General features: G+C 57.4%; 2 protein-coding genes across 11 annotated transcripts; both read left to right on the top strand.

Annotated features, from left to right (window-relative positions):
* The first annotated feature begins 327 nt into the window (after window positions 1-327).
* Window positions 328-6,885, top strand: Cnn2 (calponin 2). Its single transcript, XM_050123561.1, has 7 exons — window positions 328-492; window positions 2,797-2,918; window positions 3,851-3,917; window positions 4,004-4,141; window positions 4,464-4,580; window positions 4,850-4,996; window positions 6,007-6,885. Exons 1-7 carry the CDS (start codon window positions 430-432, stop codon window positions 6,271-6,273), a joined length of 921 nt encoding a protein of 306 aa, XP_049979518.1. The 5' UTR covers window positions 328-429; the 3' UTR covers window positions 6,274-6,885.
* Window positions 6,886-7,101: 216 nt separating this feature from the next.
* Window positions 7,102-26,345, top strand: Abca7 (ATP binding cassette subfamily A member 7). Of its 10 annotated transcripts, XM_050123541.1 has the most exons (47): window positions 7,102-7,975; window positions 8,748-8,960; window positions 9,046-9,139; window positions 9,539-9,680; window positions 9,764-9,876; window positions 9,963-10,036; window positions 10,311-10,391; window positions 10,856-11,066; window positions 11,161-11,300; window positions 12,161-12,277; window positions 12,377-12,550; window positions 12,974-13,203; window positions 13,524-13,700; window positions 13,923-14,145; window positions 14,267-14,488; window positions 14,569-14,770; window positions 15,164-15,274; window positions 15,745-15,916; window positions 16,368-16,499; window positions 16,860-16,999; window positions 17,100-17,237; window positions 17,410-17,597; window positions 17,676-17,733; window positions 17,817-18,079; window positions 18,259-18,295; window positions 18,466-18,558; window positions 18,643-18,794; window positions 18,888-19,012; window positions 19,094-19,192; window positions 19,412-19,699; window positions 19,809-19,841; window positions 19,939-20,116; window positions 20,202-20,371; window positions 20,762-20,939; window positions 21,034-21,149; window positions 21,952-22,096; window positions 22,193-22,316; window positions 22,621-22,750; window positions 22,822-22,942; window positions 23,024-23,086; window positions 24,011-24,117; window positions 24,331-24,472; window positions 24,567-24,701; window positions 24,973-25,076; window positions 25,178-25,270; window positions 25,778-26,018; window positions 26,119-26,345. In XM_050123541.1, exons 2-47 carry the CDS (start codon window positions 8,895-8,897, stop codon window positions 26,269-26,271), a joined length of 6,495 nt encoding a protein of 2,164 aa, XP_049979498.1. In that variant the 5' UTR covers window positions 7,102-7,975; window positions 8,748-8,894; the 3' UTR covers window positions 26,272-26,345. The 10 variants fall into 10 exon arrangements, 9 of the variants coding, with proteins under 9 accessions (XP_049979498.1, XP_049979495.1, XP_049979496.1 ...); XM_050123538.1 differs by having other exon boundaries at window positions 18,643-19,012; XM_050123539.1 differs by having other exon boundaries at window positions 18,466-18,794.
* Window positions 26,346-26,666: the final 321 nt, after the last annotated feature.

The raw sequence follows: 26,666 nt of genomic DNA, 5'->3' as shown, positions 1-26,666 counted from the left end.
GATTCCTGTCTACATCCCTTCACTATGAAACATTCGGGGATAATACAAGCTGGTAAGCGCCTGTAGTGGCAGAGAGGGGCTCTCATTCCAGACTTTAGGGTTTGGGGTCCTCTCACTACGGTACGGGGTGGGGACTAGGTAGGAAGCCCACACCCCTCGCTGCCTCAGTTTCCCGTAACTCCAGAGGGAGCGGCGGGGGCCCCTCCCGCCCGGCGGGGATGCTGGGTGGCTCCGTCGGGAGGGGGTCCCCGGCGGCCGAGGGGGGCTCAGGAAGTGGCGGCTACAGGAATTCGGCGCTTCCACGCCTTATAAGGACATTTGCTCCGCCAGCCAATGGGCGGCGGGGGCGGCGTCAGCCCTGTCCCGGACCGTCCGCCCGCAGCCGGTCCCTAGGTCCGCCCGTCCCGCGCCGGGTCCGTCGGTCCCGCCATGAGCTCCACGCAGTTCAACAAGGGCCCGTCCTACGGGCTCTCGGCCGAGGTCAGGAACCGGGTGAGTGGGCGCGGACGCAGCCCGGCGCGGGGCGCAGCCTGGAGCGCACCGACGCGAGCGGGGTGGCTTTGCTCCGACCCCCGAGGGCTGGGGGCGCTCGGGTAAACCGGGGGGCCGCGGGGTCTGGGAGGGGCACCCCACTTCTCTGCACTGCACTCGGGGTGCTCCTGCAGCTCCGCCCCTGGTCATCCCGCACCCCGGCCCCGGGGGTCTCCCGCGTCCCGAGAGAAATGAAAGGAGAGGGCTAGCGGGCGGGAGTCTGGGAGGAGCCACCCCGCGACCCCCGCGACCCTGGCTTCGCACCTGCCAACACTTCCCTTTCCCCCCCCCCCCCTTCCAGCCTTTTAAGTTGGGGACGGGAAGGGGGCGGGACCGGGGCCTTCTTAACAGGGTGTGGCTCCCTCTCCCCTCCTGGGGCTCCCCGCGCACACCTGGGAGAGGACTCACGGGGTGGGGGGTCTCGGGCACAGCGGGACATCGAAGTCACCAGTGTCCGAGGGACGGACACACAGCTGGGGGTCCCGATGTGATGAATGGGGGGACTGACGGGACGCTGAGCGCGCCTTTCGGGTAGACCCGCTCCCACACACACCCGCCTGGCACCTGAGAAGGCCGGTTTCACAGTCTGCAAAGCCGGGCCACCCGCCTGGGCACACTGAAGCCACCAGCCCGGCGTGCCTGCCACCGGGGCAAGCTGCCATCTCAGTTCCCACCCCGGGCTGCGGGTCCCAGGGCCCTGACAGATTCCTGCGGGGAGCAGGGAGCTGGACATCTCCCTGGGACAGAGGAAGTGAGACAGAGAGAGATGGAGGATGGAAGTTAGGACCCGGGTGGGGCGAGGGGGACAGGGGACCCGCTATGTAGGACTGAGGTCGGAGATCCCTTCCATCTCTGGCAGACTGGAGCTGGGACAAGGAATGGCCCCAACCAGCCTGCTGGGTCACAAAGGGTCACATCTTTTCACTGGGAGGGGCGAGCCCCAGAGACCATTGTGCCTGGCCCATGTGTCTCAGTTTTCCCCCCCCCCCCACCGCCCTCAGATCCCGTAGGGCTTTGTTCAGTCCGGCTGAGGGTCCTGGCCACTGGGGAACAGCTGGTCCTGATTTAGACCGGGAGGCCACTGCATTCCTGGTAGTTTGTGGCCGGCGGGATGGAATGTTCTGCCAGGGAGGGAGGTGGCCACAGCGCTTGGGACTGGGACTCTGCCCCCTTCCTTGGTTCTCAGAACCTCTAGGGATGTGGCCCAGCTGGACCTGGCATGCCTGGCATCCAGGCCCAGCCCCTGCTCATTCCTGCAGGACTAGGCCACTCCTGCAGGTGGGATCAGCTGCTCACCACCCCTGCCGCTCCCCCCCCTCCGCCTTTTTTACCTTGTGAGTGGCTAATCCCATTTCAAAGGGTTTAAAAAGGCAATGGGGAAGGGGAGCCCTGTGGGTGGTGGCGCATGACTTTAATCCCAGCATTTGAGAGGCAGAGGCAGGGGGATCTCTGTGAGTTCGGGATGGCACATGCCTTTAATCCCAGCGCTCTGGAAGCAGAAGCAGGCAGATCTCTGAGTTTGAGGCCAGCCTAGTATACAAAGCGAGTTCTAGGACAGCCTGGGCTACACAGAGAAAATCGCATCTCAACAAAACAAACAAAAAAATAAAAAATGGAGAACTGAGACCCGGGGAGCCTAGAACCTGCTGTGGTCCTCCACGTGGCAGGAGCCAGGCCCGGGGACAGTTCTCTAGGGTCCTTCTAGTCCACTGGAAACCTATTCCTCCCATGAGGTTGGCAGTCAGGCTCCTGGCTGGACCCCTGCCTGTCCAGGCCTGGGGTGCAGGCAGGTGTGAGCCTGGGGGAAGTGGGTGTGTCTTGGGGGGAAAGCTCAGGGTTTTTGTTTTTTTAACCCAGTCATGTGGAGACAGTCTTCCTGGGGTTGCCTACTGGCTGGAATATTGCCCAGCCATGAAAAATAACAGGCCGCTATGATGTCAGTGGAGAACCTTCTGGTCGCTGTCCTCAAGTCACAGGACAAAGCCCCAGGCAGATAGGAAGTGCTCAGAGTAGATGAAGTCAGCAGCAGAAGCAGGGATCTGGCTGCTGGTGTAGCTTTGTGGGTGGAGTGCTGGCTCAGGTTTTATCCCAAGCACTTCCCAGACAAGTGTCATCCCAGGTCTGGGGAGGTGGAGGCAGGAGGATTGGTTCAGGGTCATCTAAGTCCAGCCTGGGCTATGTGAGATCCTCTGTTCCTTCTACTGTCTGAGAGTTTTGCAGATTGTGTCCAAGCCCCAGCTAATCTCTGTGCTCCTTGCTTCTCAGCTCCTGTCCAAATATGACCCCCAGAAGGAAGCAGAGCTCCGCAGCTGGATTGAAGGACTCACGGGCCTCTCCATTGGCCCCGACTTCCAGAAGGGCCTGAAAGACGGGGTCATCTTGTGCACGTGAGTGCACACATGCGCACAGACATCAGCGCCCCCTGCTGCACGGCTTGTGCATTTCTAGTTTTTTTTTTCTTTTTCTTGTCTTATCGCATAGTCTCTCTTTTGGTTTTTATTCTCTTGGCTATTTCTTGTCTTTATTTATTTGTTTGTTTATTGTTTATGTCTTGGGGGACAGGGTTTCTCTGTAGCTTTGGAGTCTGTCCTGGAACTCACTCTGTAGTCCAGGCTGGACTTGAGCTCCGCCTGCTTCTGCCTCTTAAGTGCTGGGATTAAAGGTGTGTGCCACCACTGCCCAGCTGTTGATCTGATTTTATTTTATTTTATTTTGGGTTTACTTCACTTTTACTTCTGAGTTTGTGTGTGTGTGTGAGAGAGTGACTGGGCCTGTGTGCCCCTGTGAGTATATGATGTACATGAGTGCACTTACCTCAGAGTCCAGAAGAGGGCGCTTTGATCCCTGGAGCTGGCTATGAGTCACCTGACATGGGTGCTGGGAACTGAACCTAGGGCCTGGAACAGTGGCAATCACCCTGACCTCTGAGCCCTCTGTCTGGCCCCTTGTCTTTTTCTGCAGTATTGTAGTCTCCAAACGTATTTCTCTGTCCCTGTCTGGTGTTTCCTTGTACTATTGTATTCCCTACAAACTTCCCGCTGTGAGCAGTCCTACCCTAGGCCTTCTCTTTCCCCGTCAGCGGATAACGCTTCTGGAAGTTTCTTCATCTTGTGTGCTATGCATCTGCCGTTCATATATTCCACAGTTGTGCATGTGAAAAGAAACTATAGTCAGAATTCTTAGATTCTCCCCGAGCCCCGTGGTTCAAGATTATATTCCTAGCGTCCATTGTTGGCGGCTAAGGGAAACCGAGGCTGGGAAAGTGTGAGTGTGCTGAGGTCAGAATGCCAATGGGGGGTCCTGGGTCATTTCTTCCCAGACTCATGAACAACCTCCAGCCAGGCTCCGTCCCCAAGATCAACCGTTCTATGCAGAACTGGCACCAGGTGAGGAGCTGGCAAGTAGACAGTGGGATGCCCAGCCCTGCCCACGTGTACTGTAGGGCTCACCGCCCTTCCCTGCCTCCTCCCAGCTAGAAAACCTCTCCAACTTCATCAAGGCCATGGTCGGCTATGGCATGAACCCTGTGGACCTGTTTGAGGCCAATGATCTGTTTGAGAGCGGGAACATGACGCAGGTGCAAGTGTCTCTGCTTGCGCTGGCGGGAAAGGTAAGGTCCAGAGAGGGTTGGTGGGCAGCCCCGAATCACACAGCAAAGTGAACCAGACAAACACAGGCCGGGCCTCCTAAGAGTCACTGTCTGATGTGGGAGGCGGGGAGGAGAGAGAAATCGGAAAGATTGGTATAGCAGTGGTTAGGTTGGGGGAACAGCACGTGAAGAGATGTGGGCCTGTGAGAACAAGGAGGGGTCCCTGTGTGGGGCTCGGAAGGGTGGGGCCAGCTGCCTGTGGGGATAGTGTTGGATGTATTTCTGGGGCGTTATATCCACTGACCTGGATTGAGGGTCCCCGGCTCCCTTCACCCCCACCCAGGCCAAGACCAAGGGGCTGCAGAGTGGTGTGGACATCGGGGTCAAATACTCGGAGAAACAGGAGAGGAACTTTGATGATGCCACCATGAAGGCCGGCCAGTGTGTCATTGGGCTGCAGGTAGGCACCACCCCAGACGGGTCTAGGCCAAAGGTCAACCTGTGGGTCACAACCTTTGTAGGCCTGAAAAAGCCCTTCACAGGGGTGGCATATGAGATATTCACATTATGATATCTAACAGTAGCAAAACCGCAGTTATGAAGTAGCAACAAAAATAATTTTGTGATGGGCTTGGTCCCCACGACATGAAGAACTGTACTGAGGGTTGCAGCCTCAGGAAGGCTGAGAAGGCTGGCGTCCACACACTAACCCCCACATTTCCCGTGCAGATGGGCACCAACAAATGTGCCAGCCAGTCTGGCATGACAGCCTATGGTACCCGACGACACCTCTATGACCCCAAGAACCACATCCTGCCTCCCATGGATCATTGCACCATCAGCCTCCAGATGGGCACCAATAAGTGTGCCAGTCAGGTGGGTTTGTCCCCTGCCTCGGGGTAGCCTCTACTCTGTGTCTTTCTCCCTGTGTGTGCTTTCGTGTTGTTGGAGGCCGGTTGTTTGTTCCCGACTGCTTAGACCCAAAATAACCACCTAAACTAACCCATCTTTATTAATCTGTGTATCACCATGTGGCTGTGACTTACTGGCAAAGTTTTGGCTATATAGCTTCTTTTTGACTCCGCCTTCTTTCTCCCAGCATTCAGTTTAGTTTTCCCTGCCTAGCTAAGTTCTGTCTTGCTATAGACCAAATTAGTTTCTTTATTCATTAACCAATAAAAGCAACACATAGACAGAAGGACCTCCCACATCACTTTTGGACGTGACAACCCTACTCTGTGCCTCAGTTTCCCCCAAGTGTCCACCCCCATCTAAGCTGTTGCCTGTGTCCCTGAGGTTTTGGGGAAGTCTCTGTTCCAGGTGGGGGGGACAAGGATAAAGTGGGGTGCTGGTGCTTACAGGTGGTCAAAAAGTCTGATTTATTTTATTTTTGTGCAGGGGGTTGGGTTTGAGATAGGGCCTGACTATGTAGGCCCATAGTCTTGAGCTCTCAGCAATCCTCCTGTCTCAGCCTCCTTTTGCCAGGGTTTCAGGGGCCAGGGTGAGGCTCAGTGTGCATAGCATTCTGCTACCATGCATGAGACTTTGGCTTCTGTCCCCAACATGGCACAAAGGGTCACACTCGCCTGTTGTCCCAAGACTCAGAAAGTGGAGGCAGAAGGGTCAGGAGTTCAAGGTCATCTTTGGCTACATAGTGAGTTTGGGGCCAGCCTAGTCTACAGAGCGAGTTCCAGAACAGTCAGGACTGCTACACAGAGAAACCCTGTCTCAAAATAAATAAATAAATAAATAAATAAATAAATAAATAAATAAATAAAAAATAAAAATGAAAGGTTTTACTAAGCTCCGGGAATCGTGTAGGGAACTGCTGGTATACTGAGGGAATTAAGGGGTCCCCTTTCTGAGCTCCTCTCTCCTATCTCCAGGTGGGCATGACGGCTCCAGGGACCCGGAGGCACATCTATGACACCAAGCTGGGCACCGACAAGTGTGACAACTCCTCCATGTCTCTGCAGATGGGGTACACGCAGGGCGCCAACCAGAGCGGCCAGGTCTTCGGGCTGGGGCGGCAGATATATGACCCCAAGTATTGCCCACAGGGCCCAGCAGCTGATGGGGCCCCCGTTGGGGGTGACGGCCATGGTGAGGGCCCTGAGTGCCTGGCATACTGCCAGGAGGAGGCGGGCTACTGAGCCCAAGGGTGCTGGCTCCCCACGTCAGCACCCCTGTGTGGGCTTTTCTTTGTTTTATGTGTTTTCATTGTGTTGTTTTGTTTTTTGAAACTGGGCCTCACTTTGTGGCCCTCTCTGGCCTGGAACTCACTGCAATCCTCCTGCCTCAGCTTCCTGAGGGCTGGGAGGAGAGGTCTGCATTAGCTGTGCCCTCCTCACCTGTCATGCCTTGCTTCCTTCCCAGGACTGACCCCCCCACCCAGTAAGCAACATGGGGGTACTTGATAGAGTAGCCAGCTATAGATCTCAGAAGGCTCTGGAAGAGTTTCGGGTTTCTTCATCTCTTCAGTTTGTGGTGTGTGATCCCATGGAAATTGCAGGCAGTTTCAATGAAAGGAAACAAGGGGTTTTGTGTTTTGTTTGTTCCCCCTAAAGGTATGGGGGTGCACCTGGGCCCTAAATACTGCAGGCATTCTGAGGGACTGCATTTGCTTTTCCGAGACCCTTGCCCAGGTTCGTCTGGGTTTCCGCCTCCCCGCTCCCGCTCCTCCTGCCCTGGGCTGATTATCTGTGCTGGACTCCACCCCGGCGGCCAGAAGTGCTGCACCCGACCCACAGGGGCCTCTCTGCTTCCAGATAATGTGAAATACCTTGTGTGGACCAAAACCAATAAAAACCTCCATTTCTAAGAGTAAAGGGTATTCTTGAAGTTGGTGATGACCGAGGGGGGGGGGGCTGTTTAGAAGCAGGGGCCGGCCATGCACAAAAGTTAGGGGTAAGGAGGAGAAACTGAGACTCAGGTGAATAAATGATTTAAGGTCAGGGCCAAGGTGGAAGAAGAGGCTGTGCCCTTCACCGGCTCCCTCTGAACTCATATACCTCCTCAAAACCACGGCTCTAAAGCCAGGCTAGTGGCTGGGAGCTGCATTGAGGAGAGAGGCACTTGCAGCTTTTGGTTGGCCCCACAGGATGGAAGACAAGAACAGACTCCAGGAAGTTGTCCTTTGGCCTCCAAAGATGTGCCAGGCATGCATGCGTCCTACCCCAATAAACAAATTAAAAATAAAGGTCGCCAGCACAGAGGAAACCTCTTCTTCCTCTGAGATCAAGGTCAGCCTGGTCTACAGTGATTTCCAGGCCTATCAGGGCTACCAAGCTATGAGCCAGTCTCAAATAAATATTTAAGAAAGAGTCCTTGGGAGCTGGAGAGATGGCTCAGAGGTTAAAGGCACTGGCTGCTCTACCAGAGGTCCTGAGTTCAATTCCCAGTAACCACATCATGGCTCACAACCATCGGTAATGAGATCCAGCACCCTCTTCTGGCCCATAGGGATACACACAGACAGAACACTGTATCAATAATTTAAAAAAATGTAGGAAAGAGTCCTTGGGGAAAGGAGACAGAGGATTTCCCTGTAGGGGCGAGCGGCCTTTTTGAGGTCTGAACTCTTGTGGGTCCTCCACGTGTTTCCGTCCCTGTGAAACCAACGTGACGCAGGCAGAAGCCTACGGTCTCTTTAAGAAACCCGGCTCCGAGAGCCCGAGGAGGCTGAGGTCCCGCCTCCTCCAAGTGCACTGTCCAATAGTAGCGCTTGGGGGTGGGGCTGGTGCAGCCCGGGGCGCCGGGGTGTGAAGGGCGTCGCCTGCAGTTGAGGTGGGGGCTCCTCTTAAAGGGGCCGCGCACCCCTGCCGCTGCCGGGCGGAGTTTGGGGGCTTCGGAACGGTGAGGAGGACCCCAAGAGGGTGGAAGGTGGGGTCTGGCGAATTGGGGTGTTGTGGGGTTAGGGTGGGCGGAGCCACGTTCCCTGATACTTAGGGGTTCCAGGCGAGCCCCTACTCTGCCTCGCCCTTTCTTCCCCTTCCCGCGAGTGTGGGTGTGGGAAAACTGATCGCTTTCTCACAGAGGACATCTGGTCACCTAAGAGGGACCTTGGCCTGCAGCGCCCCGCTTTCCAAATGACTCCAGTCCTCCCAGATTCCCAGATCCCCAGTGGAAGCCGCCAGTTCCCACGTAGATGGTTAAACATTGGTCACTCCCTTCTCTGTCAGCCTCAGTTTCCCTGTCTGAATTATGAAGTGGGTCAGGTCGTCTGCTCCAACCTTTTGGCACTTGGGGGCCCGGCCCTCGCTCATCTCCGGTTTCCTTGGGAGCGTGACTCTGCCCCTTTTTGAGCCTCGGTTTCCATTTCTGTAACATGGAGGGCCAGGTGGACGTGAGACTCTGTCTGCACTGGAGACAGAGGCTGAGAGTCTCACCGAGGGTCGCTGGGGGCCGTGGGAACCGAGACTCCGGTCCTGGATGAGGCTGAGGGTGGAGGTCAGAATCCGAGGTCTTAAATCCAAGCTCCGCCCCCTAAGAACGCGAACTGGGTCTTCCAGACCCCAGCCTTCATCCTATACAGAGCGATAGCCCTTCCAGCCAATCAGCTACGAGGAAGGCTGCGGGCCGCGCTCCCATTGGTCATCCCTGTATGTTTGTGGGGCTCTCTTTACAGGAGATTCCTGCTGCTCAGTGCGAAGGGCGGATGACTGGTGGATTGAAGGATGAAGACCAGAGACCGTCAGGCATTGCCTTGAACCACACAGCTCACCCTTAGCCTGTTTTGCGCTCCTTTCTGCTCTGTTCTTCGTCCAGAGTCGTCATGGCCTTCTGCACACAGCTGATGCTCCTCCTGTGGAAAAATTACACGTATCGAAGGAGACAACCGGTAAGGCCGAGATGTGCAGGTGCGGGGCAATGGTAGCTGTCTGTTCATCACGGTCCCACAGAGTCTCTACACATTTCCACCCCAGATCCAGCTACTGGTGGAACTACTGTGGCCTCTCTTCCTCTTCTTCATCCTGGTGGCCGTCCGCCACTCCCACCCCCCACTGGAGCACCATGAATGTAAGACCCACTCTGTGCGCCGGGCGGTGGTGGCGCACATCTTTAATCCCAGCACTGGGGAGGCAGAGGCAGGCGGAGCTCTGTGAGTTCGAGCCCAGCCTAGGGGACACAGAGAAACCCTGTCGAAAAAAAGAAAGAAAGAAACTACATGATGGCTCACACCCATCCTTAATGAGATCTGGTGCCCAGAACACTATATACATAATAAATAAATTTAAAAAAAAAGAAAGGAGGGAAGGAAGAAAGGCAGAAAGAAAGACAGAAAGAAAGGAAGAATAAAGAGGCCCACTATGTGTCATGGGAGAAGGACAGACCTCTCCTGCCAAGCCTCGAGCTGGGGTTGAACTGGGTGATCCTCTACGAGGGAGGGTGACGCCGAGCTGGTGCCTCTTCCCCCAGGCCACTTTCCAAACAAGCCGCTACCATCTGCTGGCACCCTGCCCTGGCTGCAGGGCCTTATCTGCAACGTGAACAACTCCTGTTTCCAGCAGCCAACGCCTGGCGAGAAGCCGGGGGTCCTGAGCAACTTTAAGGATTCCCTGTGGGTAAAGTGGGCAGGTGGGGGCTGGCTCATGAGTGGGGTTCAGACTCGAGCCCCAGCTCCCGTCCCCTCTCTGCCCCCAGGGTCTCGAGGCTCCTTACCGATGCTCGTGCAGTGCTGGGGGGCCGCCGCATTCGGGAGATGCTGGCTGCCCTGGGGAAACTGATGCCCCTGCTCAGAGCCATGGGAGGTGGAGGTAGAGGAAGACGGAGGATGGGGCAGGGGGTGGGGGAGGGAGCACCGCAAGCTGAGCTTGCCTAACATTCGCACCCTTCCCCTCAGCCTGGCCACCAGAGAATAACTTACCGAACAAGCAAACATCAGTGACCGCTGAGCTCAAAAAGATCCTGCAAGGGGTGAGGAGGGGTTGGCATGGTGAGGGACTCCTGGAATAAGCTCCTTCCACCCTCCCGCACCTCATTTGTAAAAGGGGTGTAAATGGGGAAGCTGAGACTGGGGCTCAGTGGGGGGAGCGGAGCGCTCACCCGCCCAGCACTAAAGAAGCCATGGACGCCATCCCAACTCCTCTGGCATCTCAGCACTCAGGAGGTGGATGCCGGAGGATCAGAAGGCCTGAGGACCAATCAGCCGTCCACCCAGGTCCCTGCCACTTTGCTCTCTTGCCTGCAGGCATCCCTGGGACCTGTGCTGGGTGAAACCCGGGATTCCATGAGGGAGTTCTTGAATGCCACCGGGGAGCTTATGCAGGAGGTGAGAAGCCCCAGCCAGTCTCCACCCTGGCCAGGAAGCCTAAAGGGGCACCTGACTGGGTCCCTGCCCTGCTTCAGACTCCAAGGTGGGAAAAGCTGTGTGTGGTGATACATTGTGGTCGCCTCTGCACTCCAGAGGCTGGGCGGGGCAACTGTGAGCTTGAGGCTAGCCTGGGCTACAGAGTAACAAACGAACAGACAGAAGGGAAGCAATGTCGTTCAGTTATTAGAGTGCTTGTAACTCAGTTGGTAGAGCATTTGCCCAGCGTGCACGGAATCCTGGATTCTACCCCTAACGCCCCATAATGCTCCTGTCATTCCAGCACTCAGGACACAGAGGATACATAGCATGAGGTTTGCCAGCTACATGAGACTATGTTTCAATAAAATAAAATAAATAAACAAAAAGGGGGGTTGGGACATTCTGCAGGAGGTGTCCAGCACCACCTGGTGACCTTTCTCTAGCTCCTGATGCTGCCCAGCCTGCTGGAACTCCGAGCTTTGCTGCAGAGGCCCCGAGGGTCAGCTGGTTCGCTGGAGCTGGTTTCAGAGGTCTTTTGCAGTACCAAGGGGCCCAGCAGCCCAGGGGGCCTCTCCCTCAATTGGTATGACGCCAGCCAGCTCAACGAGTTCATGGGTCCAGAGCTGGCCTCTGCCCAGCCTGACATCAGCCTCAGTGAGTCACTACAGCGGAGTTGGGTTCTGCATGGGCCGGACGGAGGGTAGAGGGATGCAGTGGGACCTCATGTTACCACCCCCCACAATACCAGGCCCTGCCTGCTCCAAGTTCATGGGGACTCTAGGTGACCATCCTGTGTCGCGGCTGCTCTGGAGGCGCCTGAAGCCATTGATCCTCGGGAAAATCCTCTTTGCCCCTGACACAAACTTTACCCGTAAGCTTATGACCCAGGTGAGACACAGGAGCCACTGGGGGACAGCGGATCTACACTTTACCCATAGTCAGGTGGCCAGTAACAGTGAATAAGTCTTAGCTGTAGCGCTGGGGGCGTGGTCACGGTGGAGCCCCCATCTAGAATTCCTCAGTGAGGGGTCTGGGGGCGTGGTCAGGGTAGAGCTCCCTAGAATCCCCAGTGAGGGGGCTGGGGCGTGGTCAGGGTGGAGCCCCCTAGAAGCCCCAGTGAGGGGCTAGGGCGTGGTCGGGGTGGAGCCCCGCCTAGAATCCTCAGTGAGGGGCTGGGGGCGTGGTCAGGGTGGAGCCCCGCCTAGAATCCCCAGTGAGGGGCTGGGGGCATGATTGGGTAGAACTCCTAGCCTAGGATTTCTCAGTTAGGAGCTCTGGGGGAGGGGAGGGCTCAGTGGTGAGGGGGGTCACCTGGTATACATCCCTAGAAAGCAAAATACAAAGGAAAAAAAATTAAAAGTAAAACACAAGCTAAAGCGGTGGCTCTTTAGAACCTGACCGTTTAGGTTTATTATCCCAGCACTCAGAAGGAAACTGAGGCAGGAACATGTGGAGTCCAGCCTAAGCTATAGTGGGAGACACTGAGAAATAAGAAAAGCCCCATGTCAGTGGTGCACACCCTTAATCCCAGCACTTGGGAGGCAGAGGGAGGCAGATCTCTGTGAGGGATGCACAGTGAGACTCGGTGATGATGATGATGATGATGATGAGGATAAGGAGGAGGAGGAGGAGGAGGAGGAGGAGGAGGAGGAGGATGGAGGTCCAGAGGTGGAGGGGCAGAGCATGACCAGGGTCAGACCAGGTATGTGGAAGGCAGCCTCTAGCTGATCTCAGATGCCCACTTGCAGGTGAACCAGACCTTTGAGGAGCTGGCTCTGTTGAGGGACCTACAAGAGGTCTGGGAGATGTTAGGACCCCAGATCTTCAACTTCATGAATGACAGTTCAAACATGGCCATGCTTCAGGTGGGCTGGGCTGGAGGCAGCCACTTTGGGAGGCTAGGGTCTGCAGACAGGAAGGGGTGGACAGAGGCCCCTCCTCACCTGTCATTCCCCCTTCCCCAGAGGCTGCTGGAAGTGGTGTACTCAGGGCCAGGGCAGGAGCAGCAGACACCCAGAGGCCAGAAGCAGTTGGTGACTATCAGAGATTTTCTGGACCCTAAGAGGGGTGGCTACAGCTGGCGGGAGGCCCACGCGGACATAGGGCACCTGGCAGGAATACTGGGCCAAATCACAGAGGTGAGGGGTTGTCATAGATAGTGGAGTAGGGGCCGGGCGGTGGTGGTGCACGCCTTTAATCCCAGCACTCGGGAGGCAGAGACGGGCAGATCTCTGTGAGTTCGAGACCAGGTTGGTCTACAGAGCGAGTTCCAGGACAGGCACTAAAACTACAGAGAAACCTTGTCTCAAACAAACAAAAAACAAACAAAAGGAAGTGGATTGACCTGAAAGAGCTTTCCCTGGTGACCTGGAAGGGTTCAGCGGCAGATCCTGTCCTGGAGGCTGGAGCAAAGAGACATCTGGGCTCCATTTACGTCTGAAGAGGGAGCCCACTGGTAGTGGTGTATGGTCATCTAGGGGCATGAGGGGGAAGGAACTGGGGACTGAGGGGTCAGCCACACCCCAGAGTCTGGAATTCATGTCCTCCCCCCCCCACCCCAGTGTGTGTCCCTAGACAAGCTGGAGGCTGTGCCCTCAGAGGCAGCTCTTGTGTCCCGTGCCCTGGAGCTGCTGGGTGAGCGCCGCCTCTGGGCAGGCATCGTCTTCCTGAGTCCTAAGGACCCCCTGGGTCCATCTGAGCTGTCACCTCCAGCCTTGGGTCCTGGCCACCTGCGATTCAAGATCAGAATGGATATCGATGATGTCACAAGGACCAATAAGATCAGAGACAAGTGAGAGGGAGACCCTTCCTGGGGGGCTAGGGTGTGGTAGGTGGGGCCAAGACCATGCCTAGCGTAGGTGAGAGATGGAACTAGGTGTAGCCAAGGGTCTGGGATAAGGTGTCGGGGGAGCCGCACTGTGGAGCCGAGGGCAATGGGGGCTAGCCTACTACAAAGAGCTGCCAGCCAGGTGGAGCATGGGACTTCCCAAGTGTGGAGCTAGGGAGCTAGCTCAGAGCTGTAACTGAACCTGGGAAAGGAAGGGGTCGGAGGGAGCCCTGCCCATTTCTTTACTTCCATGTAGCTTATCCCCTGAATCTGATGTCTCCTAGGTTTTGGGACCCCGGGCCATCGGCAGACCCTCTCATGGACCTTCGATATGTGTGGGGTGGCTTCGTGTACCTGCAGGACATGCTGGAGCAGGCAGCCGTGCGTGTTCTGAGTGGAGGGAACTGGCGCACAGGCCTCTATCTGCAGCAGATGCCTCACCCCTGCTATGTGGATGACGTGTAAGAGCTCCCTCGCGTCCCGCCTGGGCTCTGTGATTTGGAGGGACCCTGCATGGGACCCTCCAGGGTTCCAATGTCTCCCCATAAAGAAACAAAGGGACCTGTGCTGGGAGCTGACACCCTCTGGCTAGATCAGCCCTCTGAGGATGCTGCCAAGCCTGCAGATCCCGGGATGATATTGTGCGCACGCGTGTTGCGCCCCACTATCCCACCGTTTTATAGGTTCCTGCGCGTGCTGAGCCGGTCTCTGCCTTTGTTTCTGACTCTGGCCTGGATCTATTCGGTGGCGCTCACCGTGAAGGCAGTGGTACGCGAGAAAGAGACACGGCTGCGAGAAACCATGCGCGCCATGGGGCTGAGCCGCGCGGTGCTCTGGCTTGGCTGGTTCCTCAGCTGCCTGGGACCCTTCCTGGTCAGTGCCGCGTTGCTGGTGTTGGTGCTCAAGGTGAGGGATCCTCCATCTCCCCCACACACACACACAACACGCACCTGTGGAGTGAAGCTCGGGCGCGCATTCAAGCACCCATCTCGGAATGGAATCCTGAAAGTCTTGTGCTTTTTCCCAGCTAGGGGACATCCTTCCTTATAGCCACCCGGTTGTCGTCTTCTTCTTCTTGGCGGCCTTTGCGGTGGCCACCGTGGCTCAGAGTTTTCTGCTCAGCGCCTTCTTCTCGAGGGCCAACCTGGCAGCTGCCTGTGGGGGCCTCGCCTACTTCTCCTTCTACCTGCCCTACGTGCTGTGTGTCGCCTGGCGCGAGCGCCTGCCCCTGGGCGGCCTTGTAGCAGCGGTGAGGGATGTTCTGGCCTGCGAGGGGACAGACACCCGCAGAGTGTGTCCAGCTCTCTGACCCACCCCTTCTCCCCCCAGAGCCTGCTGTCTCCCGTGGCCTTCGGCTTTGGATGTGAAGGCCTAGCACTGCTGGAGGAGCAGGGGGATGGGGCTCAGTGGCACAATTTGAGCAGGAGCCCCGCGGAGGATGTCTTCAGTCTGGCGCAGGTGTCCGCCTTCCTGTTGCTGGACGCCGCCATCTACGGCCTCGCCCTCTGGTACCTGGAGGCCGTGTACCCAGGTGGGGACCGCGCCTGCGCACAGGAGGCCGAGTGTCTTAGGGGCTGTCGTTGGGATATTGGGCTCCTAGAGGCGTCTTGAAGTACAGAGACTTTGCCTCCTGCTGTTTGGTGTCTGGATTAGTAATGCCCAGGATGGGTGGAGCTTTCTGCTACTCCCTGTTACTGTCCCGCCCACAAGACACCACATTTTAGGGCGTGTCTCAGGGATATTGAGTTCCTGGAGGTTCATTTCCTAACTGACGCGCGCCTCTGAGGGGCAGGGTCTGAGGCTAGGAAGTGGGCGGGGCTTCCTGGCCACTCTCCCCCTTGACATCGTGATTCTAAGTGTGTGGTCTGGAAGTCCTCACATCTCATGAGTGTGACTAGTGTAACCACGTATCCCTTTCCACCAGGCCAGTATGGGATACCTGAACCATGGAATTTCCCCTTTCGGAGGAGCTACTGGTGTGGGCCTGGACCTCCCCAGGGTTCTGTCTTGGCCCCAGACCCACAAGATGCCAAGGGTGAGGCCCTATGACGATTAATGACCTTTTGCTAATTTTGACTCTCCCTTCTCTCCCCTAGAGAAAGCAGTCCTGCAACTCAATCCCCTGGACACCCCAGGTCCCCAGGCCCTGGCTATGTCCCCTAGGGACCTCCCCTAGAGCCTCGTGCATGCTAAGCAAACATTCTATCACTTAATGACTTCTCAGCCCCTTTGCTGGGATCTAGACAGGGGCTGTATCCCCAGCCCTGTCCCCGGTTCCTCCCTGGGGGGCTTCTGGACAGAGGCTCTATCACTGAGCCCACACCCTCGACCCTATTACAATTTGTTTTGAGACAGATTTTGCAAGCTGCCCAGGCTGACCTTAAAGCCCCGAGCATCCTTCCTCAGCCTCCTAAGTAGCTGAGCTGATGCCCGCACTGTGCCCATCCCCCAGAACTCTTCTGAGGGACCCCGAGGGCCGGAGCTGACCGTGTCCTCCCTCCGCAGCTCTGGTGGAAGAGCCACCGCCTGGCCTCACTCCTGGAGTCTCCATCCGTGGCCTGAAGAAGCACTTTCACGGCTGTCCACAGCCAGCCCTACGAGGACTTAGCCTTGATTTCTACCAAGGCCACATCACTGCCTTTTTGGGTCACAACGGAGCTGGCAAGACAACTACACTGTAAGCTGCTAGCCGCTACGCCTCGTCCCTCAGTTCCCCATCTGTCCCGTGCAGGAAGCCTTGGGGTCAGAGTTCCAGGGGTGCAGTGGAAGCGGGAGCTGGGTCTGGTTCAGACCCACAGTAAACAGACGATCTGGGTTCCTCCGATTCCATCCCTCTCCTGTAAAAAAAGGCACACATGCCGGGCAGTGGTGGCGCACACCTTTAATCCCAGCACTCGGGAGGCAGAGGCAGGCAGATCTCTGTGAGTTCGAGACCAGCCTGGTCTACAAGAGCTAGTTCCAGGACAGGCTCCAAAACCACAGAGAAACCCTGTCTCATAACCCCCCCCCAAAAAAGGGCACACATGCCCCTGTTTGTTGGCATGGCATACAGCAAGCACCCTGTAAGTGAAGGTGACCGTTCTGTCCGTCCGTGAAGGGCAACTTCTCTGAGATCTCTGCACCCACAGGTCCATCTTGAGTGGTCTTTTCCCACCCAGTGGTGGCTCAGCTTCCATACTGGGCTATGATGTGCAGACCAACATGGCAGCCATCCGACCCCACCTGGGCATCTGTCCACAGTACAACGTGCTGTTCGACATGTGAGTCCTGCTGGCCTGGATGGGTGTGATGGGAAGGGCCTGGAGGGCGCTGTGGGAGGGGCCTGGGCGGGCACGGTGGGAGGGGCCTGGGCGGGCACGGTGGGAGGGGCCTGGGCGGGCACGGTGGGAGGGGCCTGGACAGGTGCGATGGGAGGGGCCTGCCTTGGCGGGCACGGTGGGAGGGGCCTGGACGGGTGCGGTGAGAGGGATCTGGAGGGCGAGGTGGGAGGGACCTGGACGGGTGCGGTAGGAAGGGCCTGGATGGGTGCGATGGGAGGGGCCTGGAGGGCGCAGTGGGAGGGGGTCTGGCATCAGCTGAGATGCACCCCAGGGAGTCAGTGTCGTCACCCCTGGCCACAGGCTGACCGTGGAAGAGCACGTGTGGTTCTACGGCCGACTGAGAGGTGTGCGTGCGGCTGCCCTGGGCCCCGAGCAGGAGCGTCTGATACAGGACGTGGGGCTTACCCCCAAGCGGGACACGCAGACACAGCACCTCTCCGGTGGGCCAGAGGGGAGAGGATGTCTCCGTGGGGGAGGGGCACCGAGGCTCACTCAGATAGCTGGGTGGGTCACGTGAGGACTGTCACTCTCTCTGTGCAGGTGGAATGCAGCGAAAACTGTCTGTGGCCATTGCCTTTGTGGGTGGCTCTCGTGTAGTTATCCTGGATGAGCCAACTGCTGGCGTGGACCCCACTTCCCGGCGTGGCATTTGGGAATTGCTGCTTAAGTACAGAGAAGGTAAGAGCTGGAAGGTGGGATAAAATAGCCTGAGGTTCCTATTTTCTTCTTATGAAATCCTGGGATGGGGTTTTTGAGGGATGCTCAGGAGTTTGCTGCCTAGGCGTAGGCGATTCCTGGGAGACACTGCCACCTGGGCAGAGGTTTACATGGACTGGACCCCCATGTCCAGATCGCACGCTCATCCTCTCCACGCACCACCTGGATGAGGCGGAGCTCCTGGGAGATCGCGTGGCCATGGTGGCAAACGGCTCTTTGTGCTGCTGTGGCTCCCCGCTTTTCTTGCGCCGACACTTGGGCTGCGGTTACTACCTGACCCTGGTGAAGAGTGCCCGGTTCCTCCACACCCAGGACTCGAAGGTGAGGGCTAGAGCTACCCCCTGAGCCTTGTGCCCAGCTCTGTCCTGCAGACATGGGCCATTGTCTTTCTCTATGAAGGGAGACAGTGGTGACCCCAGCCAGGAGCAGAAGCCAGACAGCAAGGACAACATGGCAGGTGAGTGGCTCAGGGGACCCCTAAGGGAATGATGGGGCCGGCAGCCCCTTAATCCATAGCAAACCGGGTGCCTGTCCTTCCAGTGTCCACAGGGACGACCCTCACCCAGGCCCTAGCTCCTGATGCAGCCCCCCTCACCCCAAGTACACCCCAGATACTAGACCTAGTGCAGCGTCATGTTCCTGGAGCTCGGCTGGTGGAGGAACTGCCCCACGAGCTGGTGCTGGCACTGCCCTATGCGGGGGCCCTGGATGGCAGCTTTGCCATGGTCTTCCAAGAATTGGATCAGCAGCTGGCATCTCTGGGGCTCGCTGGCTACGGGGTCTCAGACACCAGCCTGGAGGAGGTATGGGACCTGGTGGGGTTTCGAAGGATGAATAGGAGCTTGTTTATGGGTGGCAAGGGGGAGCTCCAGGCAGGAAGGGCTTTTAGGGAAGGTGGGCAGCTTAGGAGGCTTGAGGAGGTCTAGGGGGCCAAAAGGTATATGGGGGTCGCTCCTGTGAGTCTCTTGTTCTGTCTCCTCAGATCTTCCTAAAGGTGGTGGAGGACGCACACAGAGAAAGTATGCCATAGCTCTGTAGCCCTTCAACAACCCCAGGTTCAGGGTCAAGCCTGCCCTCGGCTGGGTCTGCCCTCCCTCTGAATCCTGGCCCTTTCTCCCCTGGAACTCTGACTTCGTCTTCCCAGGAGGCGAGACCCTGTCCCCAGCCCTGAATCTCTTTGGCTCCACAGGTAGTGACCTCAGACAGCACCTGCACCCTCACTCGGCCACTCTGCAGCCCCACACAGGGCCAGAGGCTTCCGCCCTGGAAAACGGGGAGCTGGGTGAGTCTCTCGCACACTTGCCACTCCCACTGTCATCCCAAGGCACCGGAGGAGTTCGGGAGTTTAACCTCCCATCCCCCACAGCCAGGTTGATGTTGGAGCCCCAGGCCCTACAGGGCTCCACGGCCAGCACTGCCCTGGTGCGGGGCTGGGCACTGACTTGCCAACAGCTCCGGGCTCTGCTCCACAAGCGTCTTCTGCTGGCCCGCCGCAGCCACTGGGGCCTGTTTGCACAGGTGATATGTGACTGTCCTGGGTGTCTGGGGAGCCACGGGAGAGGGAGCAGGGTAGGATGTGTGGAGGTGGGTGCTGACAGCCTTGTCCTCCAGATTGTGCTGCCTGCTCTCTTTGTGGGCCTAGCCCTGCTCTTCAGCCTCATTGTCCCTCCGTTTGGCCAGTACCCGCCCCTGCAGCTCAGCCCCGCCATGTACGGCCCCCAGGTCTCCTTCTTCAGGTGGGTGCTGGGCACAGTGGGCAGGTGACGTGGGTGGGTGACAGACAGCCACCGTCACAGTGCTGACCTGTCACTCCACAGTGAGGACGCCCCTGGGGACCCCAACCGGGTGAAGCTGCTGGAGGCCCTGCTGGGGGAGGCCGGGCTGCAGGACCCCAGTGTGCAGGGCGGAGCTGCCAGGTGAGGCTAACCCAAGCAACTTTCCTTGGCGATCCCCCCCCCCCCCCCCCCCGCATTCCCTCAGTTTTCCTCCAGGCTCTGCCTCAGTTTCCCTCCGTGTCCCCTTGCCTTTGTCCCCCTCTGGCTGTGGTGAGCAGGCCTCCGTTGCCTTGTTGGGGTGTGGAGTCTGTGTCTGCTCGCACCCTCTCCCAGCACCCACAGCCCTTCCCAACTCCACAGGGGATTCGAGTGCACAGACTCCGTGGCCTGCTACTTCTCCGTCCCTGAGGTCCCTGCGGATGTGGCCAGCATCCTGGCCAGCGGCAACTGGACTCCAGAGTCTCCGTCCCCAGCCTGCCAATGCAGCCAACCTGGAGTACGCCGCCTGCTGCCGGACTGCCCAGTGGGAGCTGGGGGGCCGCCGCCACCACAGGCAGTGGCTGGCTTGGGGGAGGTGGTCCAGAACCTCACTGGCCGAAATGTGTCTGACTTCCTGGTGAAGACTTACCCCAGCCTGGTGCGCCGGGGGTAAGCACCCAGTCTCTGTGTGCCCACTGGGGAAGCTGGTGGGCCCCGTACCCCATACTGACTCTTCCCATTTGACTGTTTCATTCTGTTTCCCATGTGTCTCCCGCAGCCTGAAGACTAAGAAGTGGGTGGATGAGGTCAGGTGAGGCGGGGCCTGATGCAGGAAACCCTCTGCTGGCCTGCCCGCCCGCTCTCCCAGCTCCTCACTCTCCCTGTCTCCACCTCAAACCATTTCCCAGATACGGGGGCTTCTCCCTGGCAGGCCGAGACCCAGACCTGCCCTCAGGGCGTGAAGTGGCCCACACAGTGGCAGAGATGCGAGCACTGCTGACCCCCGAACCCGGCAGTGCCCTAGACCGTATCCTGAACAACCTTACTCAGTGGGCCCTCAGCCTGGATGCCCAGAGCAGCCTCAAGGTGGGAGCTGGGGCCGGGAGGTGGGGGCGGCCAGGGGACCCAAGGCCCTTTGCTTCTCTGCACTCATGGTCCTTGCTCCACTCAGATCTGGTTCAACAACAAGGGCTGGCATGCCATGGTGGCCTTCGTGAACCGAGCCAACAATGGACTCCTACATGCCCTCCTACCGTCTGCCACAGCCCGCCGTGCCCACAGCATCACTACGCTCAACCATCCTCTGAACCTGACCAAGAAGCAGCTGTCTGAGGCCGCACTGTGAGTCCATCCGTCTGCTCTCAGTGCCTGTTGTTCAGGGGTGTAGGTGCTGGATTGGAGCCTTCCCTGTGCCCGGCCAGGGCTGGTGACAGAATGCCATCCAACACTGGAAAGGCCAGGCGGTGGTGCATGCTTCTAATCCCAGGACACAGGAAGCAGAGGCAGGGAGATCTCCGTGAGTTTAAGGCCAGCCTGGTCTCATTACATAGAAAGCTCCAGACTTTCAGGGTGGGAAACACCCAGGCATGCTGGGTCTTATTCCACTTATACCAAAGGCCCAGACCTCATATCCCCAAATAGCTGTGCCCACTCTCCTGCTGAGGACTCAATCTCAAAGGCCTTGGCATCAAGCCCCATTCTTCCCTGAACCACCCCTGACCTCCACCCCAGAATGACCTCCTCAGTGGACATCCTTGTCTCTATATGCGTGGTCTTCGCCATGTCCTTCGTCCCAGCCAGCTTCACCCTGGTCCTTATTGAAGAACGTGTCACCAGAGCCAAACACCTGCAGCTGGTCAGCGGCCTGCCCCAAACCCTCTACTGGCTCGGCAATTTCCTCTGGGACATGGTATGTGTGGCTGGCCACTAGGCCACAAGAGAAGGGAGGGGAGGCACAGTGCCTGGCCCTCTGAGCTACTGAGGTGATCCTGTCTTGGATACAGTGTAACTACTTGGTGGCAGTGTGCATAGTGGTGCTCATCTTCCTGGCCTTTCAGCAGAGGGCCTATGTGTCCCCACAGAACCTGCCCGCTCTCCTGCTCCTACTACTGCTATATGGGTGAGACCCCCTGCCCTTTGAGGTCTACTCCTCTTGTGGGAGTGGGGAGATCCATAGTAGCTGACAAAAAGACTCTCAGGTGCAATAGTACCTTAAAAGTGATGGGATTCAGGGGTTGGAGAGATGACTCAGTGGTTAGAAACACTGGCTGCTCTTTCAGAGGACCCAGATTCAGTTTCCAGGACCCACATAATGGCTCACAACCTTCTGTAACTCCAGTTTCAGGGGATCCAATGCCCTTTTCTGACCTCAGCAAGCACCAGGTACACACATGATGTGTGTACATAGAAGTCACAAAACACTCACACATAAATAAAAATGAATAAATCTTTTTTCAAAAAGCCCAAGGTGGTGGCACACACCTTTAATTCCTTAATTCCAGCACTTTGAAGGCAGGTGGATCACTGTGAGTTCAAGGACAGCCTTGGCTACATAGTGAGACCAAGAAAAAACAAAAAGGGGGCTGGAGAGATGGCTCAGTGGTTAAGAGCATTGCCTGCTCTTCCAAAGGTCCTGAGTTCAATTCCCAGCAACCACATGGTGGCTCACAACCATCTGTAATGAGGTCTGGCACCCTCTTCTGGCCTTCAGGCATGCACACAGAATATTGTATACATAATAAATAAATAAATAAATATTAAAAAAAAAAAAAGAAAAAACAAAAAGGAGTTAGAATTGGGAGCTGAGTCAATGTGGCCTTAAAAGCTCATCACATCCTGGTAATAACAGATCTGAGAGGGGTTGTTCTGGGGCCACCCAGTGTGTAACATCACCAATAGTACCTGTCATCCTTCCTTTTCAGCTGGTCTATCACGCCTCTCATGTACCCAGCCTCCTTCTTCTTCTCGGTGCCCAGTACAGCCTATGTGGTGCTCACCTGCATCAACCTCTTCATTGGCATCAACAGCAGCATGGCCACCTTTGTGCTAGAACTGCTTTCAGATCAGGTGGGATCTTGTCACAAAACCTGGGGCTGGGGTTGAGTTAGCAGGCACTGTTGGGCTTAACCACTAACCTGCTAGGCTCTACCTGCCCCTGTACAGAACCTTCAAGAAGTGAGCCGGATTCTGAAGCAAGTGTTTCTTATCTTCCCTCACTTCTGCCTGGGCCGAGGGCTTATTGATATGGTGCGGAACCAGGCTATGGCGGATGCCTTTGAACGCTTGGGTGAGAATGTCTGTCAAGCGGGGACTGTGAACAGCACTGTTGAGAATCCTACCTCCAGACTTGATTACGTGAGATGCATTGCCTTTAACTGGACCATTTTATGTGGCACAAAAATGATGTCAAATTAAAGGTGAAGGAAAGATAATTAGAGGGTCATTTCATGAAAGGTCTGTGACCACACATTAAAGGAGATGTCTAATGGTCTACGTCAGTTATACCCTAGCAGTACAGGCCTCAGTCAACTTTTCTTTAGTCTAGGATAGTCTGGACAGGGGACAAGACCCAGTTCTTCCTGTCCCCACAGGAGACAAGCAATTCCAGTCACCCCTACACTGGGACATCATCGGCAAGAACCTTCTGGCCATGGTGGCCCAGGGGCCCCTGTTCCTCCTCGTCACACTCCTGCTCCAGCACCGCAGCCACCTCCTGCCACAGTCAGTGGGGACTAGGTGAGGGTGGCGGTGGCTAGCGTCCTTCCCTGGGTCATTCACCTGTCTATCCTCAGACCCAAACCGAGACTGCTGCCACCCCTGGGGGAGGAGGATGAGGATGTGGCTCGAGAGAGGGAGCGAGTGACCAAGGGGGCCACCAAGGGGGACCTGCTGGTCCTCCGGGACCTGACCAAGGTAGGAACAAGGTAGGGACAGGTGCTGGGTGGGGGGTGGCATGGGCACTCCGTCCTTTCTCAAGAGGTCCCACCCCTGCAGGTGTACTGTGGGCAGAAGAGCCCTGCTGTGGATCGCCTGTGCCTGGGGATCCCCCCTGGAGAGGTGAGTGCTGGACTGGGCAAGGCTAGAAGCTGCCCACTGTTTGAGTTCCTCCCACCTGTCTGCCCCTCTCCAATGTGTTCAGTGAGCATCCACTGTGGTCACCGGGCGGGGGCACCCTTTTTCAGGCATGGACAGCATTAGGTCAAGTGCCTCTCAGTTAAGTCTTAGGCACCCGTCCTGCCTCCCAGGCTTGCACACATGCAAACTGTTTGCTGGCTGTGGTTCCCTGGCTGCCTACTAGGGGGTCAGAACACATTTGTGAACACTCGTGAGCCTACTGAGGCAGGAGGATTCGATGTTCAGGGTCAGCCTGAGTTACATGAGACCCTGTCTCCAAAACCATAAATAACTAAAACAAAGACCATACCTTGGTGTTGAAATAAGAACGGCGGGGCTGCGTCCCCAACACCCCGGCCGCTCGGCTAGCTCATGCCCGAAATAACAACACACAAACTGTATTCATTTAAAGAACTGCTTGGCCCATGAACTCTAGCCCTTACAGGCCAATTCTCGCGCCTGGACTAGCCCATTTCTAATGATGTGTGTAAGCACCCCAAGGTGCGCTTACCGGGAAGATTCTAGCCTATGTCCATCCTGGTGTCTCTGCTCCAGAGCAGAGCTGTCGGGTCTGTCCAGGAGCAGAGCAGAGTCTGACCTCACTTCCTCTTCCGCCCAGCATCCTATTCTGTTTTCTCCTCCCCCCATGTTCTAACCTATGAGGCCAAGCAGTGTGTTTATTACTTAACCAATGAAATCAACAGATTGATATATGACACTCCCACATCACCTTGGGTGCCCAAAACCATTCTCTGCTAGGTGGGAGACTTCTGCCTCTCCTAGCCCCCACCCCACCTTGCCCTCAACACTGGGGGATGTGGATATGGCCCCCGCCTGGGGCTGTGAAGGGCTGTGGTTCCCTTTCAGTGTTTTGGGCTGCTGGGCGTCAACGGGGCAGGGAAGACATCTACCTTCCGCATGGTGACAGGGGACACGCTACCCAGCAGTGGCGAAGCGGTGCTTGCAGGCTACAAGTAAGGGGCTCCGGGTAGGGGCATATGTACCCCGAACCCTGGTTCTTCCCCCATTGGGAAGGATGTGCTGGGAAGGATCCCAGGCTACTCCCTGGGATCTGTGTCCCTCTGTGGATGGTTCGCGTGCCCTGGGACTCCTTGGCTCTCCACAGACACCCTCGCAATCCTGCATGGGTGGCCTCCAGCTCTTGAGCCTCCTGTCCCCACCCCCAGCGTGGCCCAGGATCCAGCTGCCGCACACCGCAGCATGGGCTACTGTCCCCAGTCTGATGCCATCTTCGACCTGTTGACTGGCCGGGAACACCTGGAGCTATTTGCGCGCCTGCGCGGGGTACCCAAGGCCCAGGTTGCCCAGGTGAACAAGCCGCCTCCCTCTCGGTATGGCCTCGCCCCTCTCTGCATGGTCCCGCCCGTGCTCACCCTCCCCCACCCCCTCCACCCCTCCGTAGACAGCGCTCTCGGGCCTAGTGCGCCTGGGCCTTCCTAGCTATGCAGACAGACCTGCGGGTACCTACAGCGGAGGCAACAAGCGGAAGCTGGCGGCAGCCCTGGCTCTGGTTGGGGACCCGGCCGTGGTCTTTCTGGTGCGTGGAGGCGGGGACTGAGTGGATTATGGGTGGGACCCGAGTGGGATGGAGCCTGGCCTCAGCGAGGTGGGGTCTGAGCTGATGGAACCCTTAGGGACGGTGCCTGTACAAGACTGGGGCCTTCATTTGGGCTTGGCCTGAGCAAGGTGGGGTCTGGTTGAAGTGTGCTCTGGCTTAGACGGAGCGGAGCCCCAGTGGGCAGATTTCGAGCAGGCCAGGGGCTGTCACTGGGGTCCCACCTGGTTCAAGGTCTGCCCCTCCCATGCAGGACGAGCCCACCACAGGCATGGACCCAAGTGCACGGCGATTTCTTTGGAACAGCTTGCTGTCCGTGGTGCGCGAGGGCCGCTCCGTGGTACTCACGTCACACAGGTAAGTACCATGCCACACTCTGAGAGAGCTCAGGGGTGGGACAGAGCATGGCCCCTGAGCAGGCAGGCTGGGCCCAGCTCTGCTCACACTGTCGCCCACAGCATGGAAGAGTGCGAAGCGCTCTGCACGCGCCTGGCCATCATGGTGAACGGCAGGTTCCGTTGTCTGGGAAGCGCTCAACATCTCAAAGGCAGGTGAGCAGGGCTTGATGGACAGGCTCATTGGCCTGGCCTGTGTCGGGGAGGCGGGGATCGGAGGGATACGGGATATGATTGGCGCGCCGAGGTTGTGGGTGGAGCCAGAAGAGCTGGGTGTGGACCCTGGATAGTGAGAAAAGACCTGTTGAGGAGGACGAGCTTCTACGGATCGGGAGGGTGGGTGGGTGGGTAGGTGGGGTTCGAGGGCTCGGGCGGGGCCACGCTAGGGGCGGAGCCAAAGGGTAGAGAACGGAGTCACTTGTAGGGGTGAAGCCAGAAAGAGTGTGGGGGGATTATAGGTTGTGGGCGGGTTATATTGTACGTGGGCGAGGGTAAGGGGTGCCCTCTGAGTGGGCGTGGCCTATTAGATGAGTGGGCGTGGCTTCCAAGCAGAGCAGCGTGAGGAGGAGTTGGGCTAGATCCAGGCATACAAGACAGGCTAGAGACAGGTGTAGCGGGTGTAGGGAGCAGCGAGGCCTGCATCCCTGCTCCTGTCCCCTCCAGGTTCGGGGCCGGTCACACAATGACCCTCCGGGTCCCACCGGATCAGGCCGAACCAGCGATAGCCTTTCTCGTGGCCACATTCCCGGGTGCTCAGCTTCGGGAGACGCATGGCAGCCGGCTGCGATTCCAGCTGCCACCTGGGGGCGGCTGCACACTGGCACGGATTTTCCGCGAGCTGGCCGCGCAGGGCAAGGACCACGGTGTGGAGGACTTCTCAGTTAGCCAGACCACTCTGGAGGAGGTGACGTAGAGACCCATGCCTGAAGGGAAGAGCCTCACGACCGTGGGCCGACATCTCCCTCCCATGCCTTTCTGTTCCCTCCTTGTCACCGCCCTGTCAGGTGTTCCTGCATTTCTCCAAAGACCAAGGGGAAGAAGAGGAGGACAGTCAGCGGGAGCCTGGAGCCGAGAAGGTTTCCACACAGGGCCTGAAGCACCCCAAACGTATCAAGCAATTCCTGGAAGACCCTAGCTCTGTGGAGACCATGCTCTGAGCATGTCTGCCTTGGGTTGAGTGGTCCTTGAGCCATACACTGGCTCCCTGGGGAAATAAAGAGAACCAAGAAGAGATTGCAGCTGTGTGTTTGCGTCTTAGGAGCCCTGGCTCTGTGCCGAGACGCACAGACTTGCATGTACAGTGAGTGTGTGCATGTGTCTGTGGTCACAGAGGTGACGGCTGCTGTCACAGCCACTGACCCCAAGCAGTGCCTGTGGGGTGAGCCCAGGTGTGAGACATGGGCACTCCCAAGTGTCTAGTCACATGTACCTGACCTGCATACACCTGTGTGGACCTGGCTCCCAAGGGTGGGACTTGTGAGTGTTTCTAACCATGAAGTAGGGATGAGGTCAGGCATGGGGAATTTCCCAGATGGCTTAGAGGACCCTGGAG

Source organism: Alexandromys fortis, unplaced genomic scaffold, assembly GCF_014885135.2.
Source record: "Alexandromys fortis isolate MF-2015 unplaced genomic scaffold, M_Fortis_MF-2015_v1.1 scaffold_221, whole genome shotgun sequence".
Lineage (NCBI taxonomy): Eukaryota > Metazoa > Chordata > Mammalia > Rodentia > Cricetidae > Alexandromys > Alexandromys fortis.
The sequence above is the reverse complement of the archived record's forward strand: the minus strand, read 5'-3'. Positions and strand labels throughout refer to the sequence as shown.

What these genes read in the sequence shown, in the direction of transcription:
- Abca7 (XM_050123537.1), top strand. Translation starts at nt 8,895, where the DNA reads ATGGCCTTCTGCACACAGCTGATGCTCCTCCTGTGGAAAAATTACACG. An exon ending in GTGCAGGGCGGAGCTGCCAG is followed by an intron (nt 19,193 to 19,411) that starts GTGAGGCTAACC and finishes CCAACTCCACAG; the next exon opens with GGGATTCGAGTGCACAGACT. An exon ending in TAGAACTGCTTTCAGATCAG is followed by an intron (nt 22,097 to 22,192) that starts GTGGGATCTTGT and finishes GCCCCTGTACAG; the next exon opens with AACCTTCAAGAAGTGAGCCG.
- Cnn2 (XM_050123561.1), top strand. Translation starts at nt 430, where the DNA reads ATGAGCTCCACGCAGTTCAACAAGGGCCCGTCCTACGGGCTCTCGGCC. An exon ending in GACGGGGTCATCTTGTGCAC is followed by an intron (nt 2,919 to 3,850) that starts GTGAGTGCACAC and finishes ATTTCTTCCCAG; the next exon opens with ACTCATGAACAACCTCCAGC. An exon ending in TGCTTGCGCTGGCGGGAAAG is followed by an intron (nt 4,142 to 4,463) that starts GTAAGGTCCAGA and finishes ACCCCCACCCAG; the next exon opens with GCCAAGACCAAGGGGCTGCA.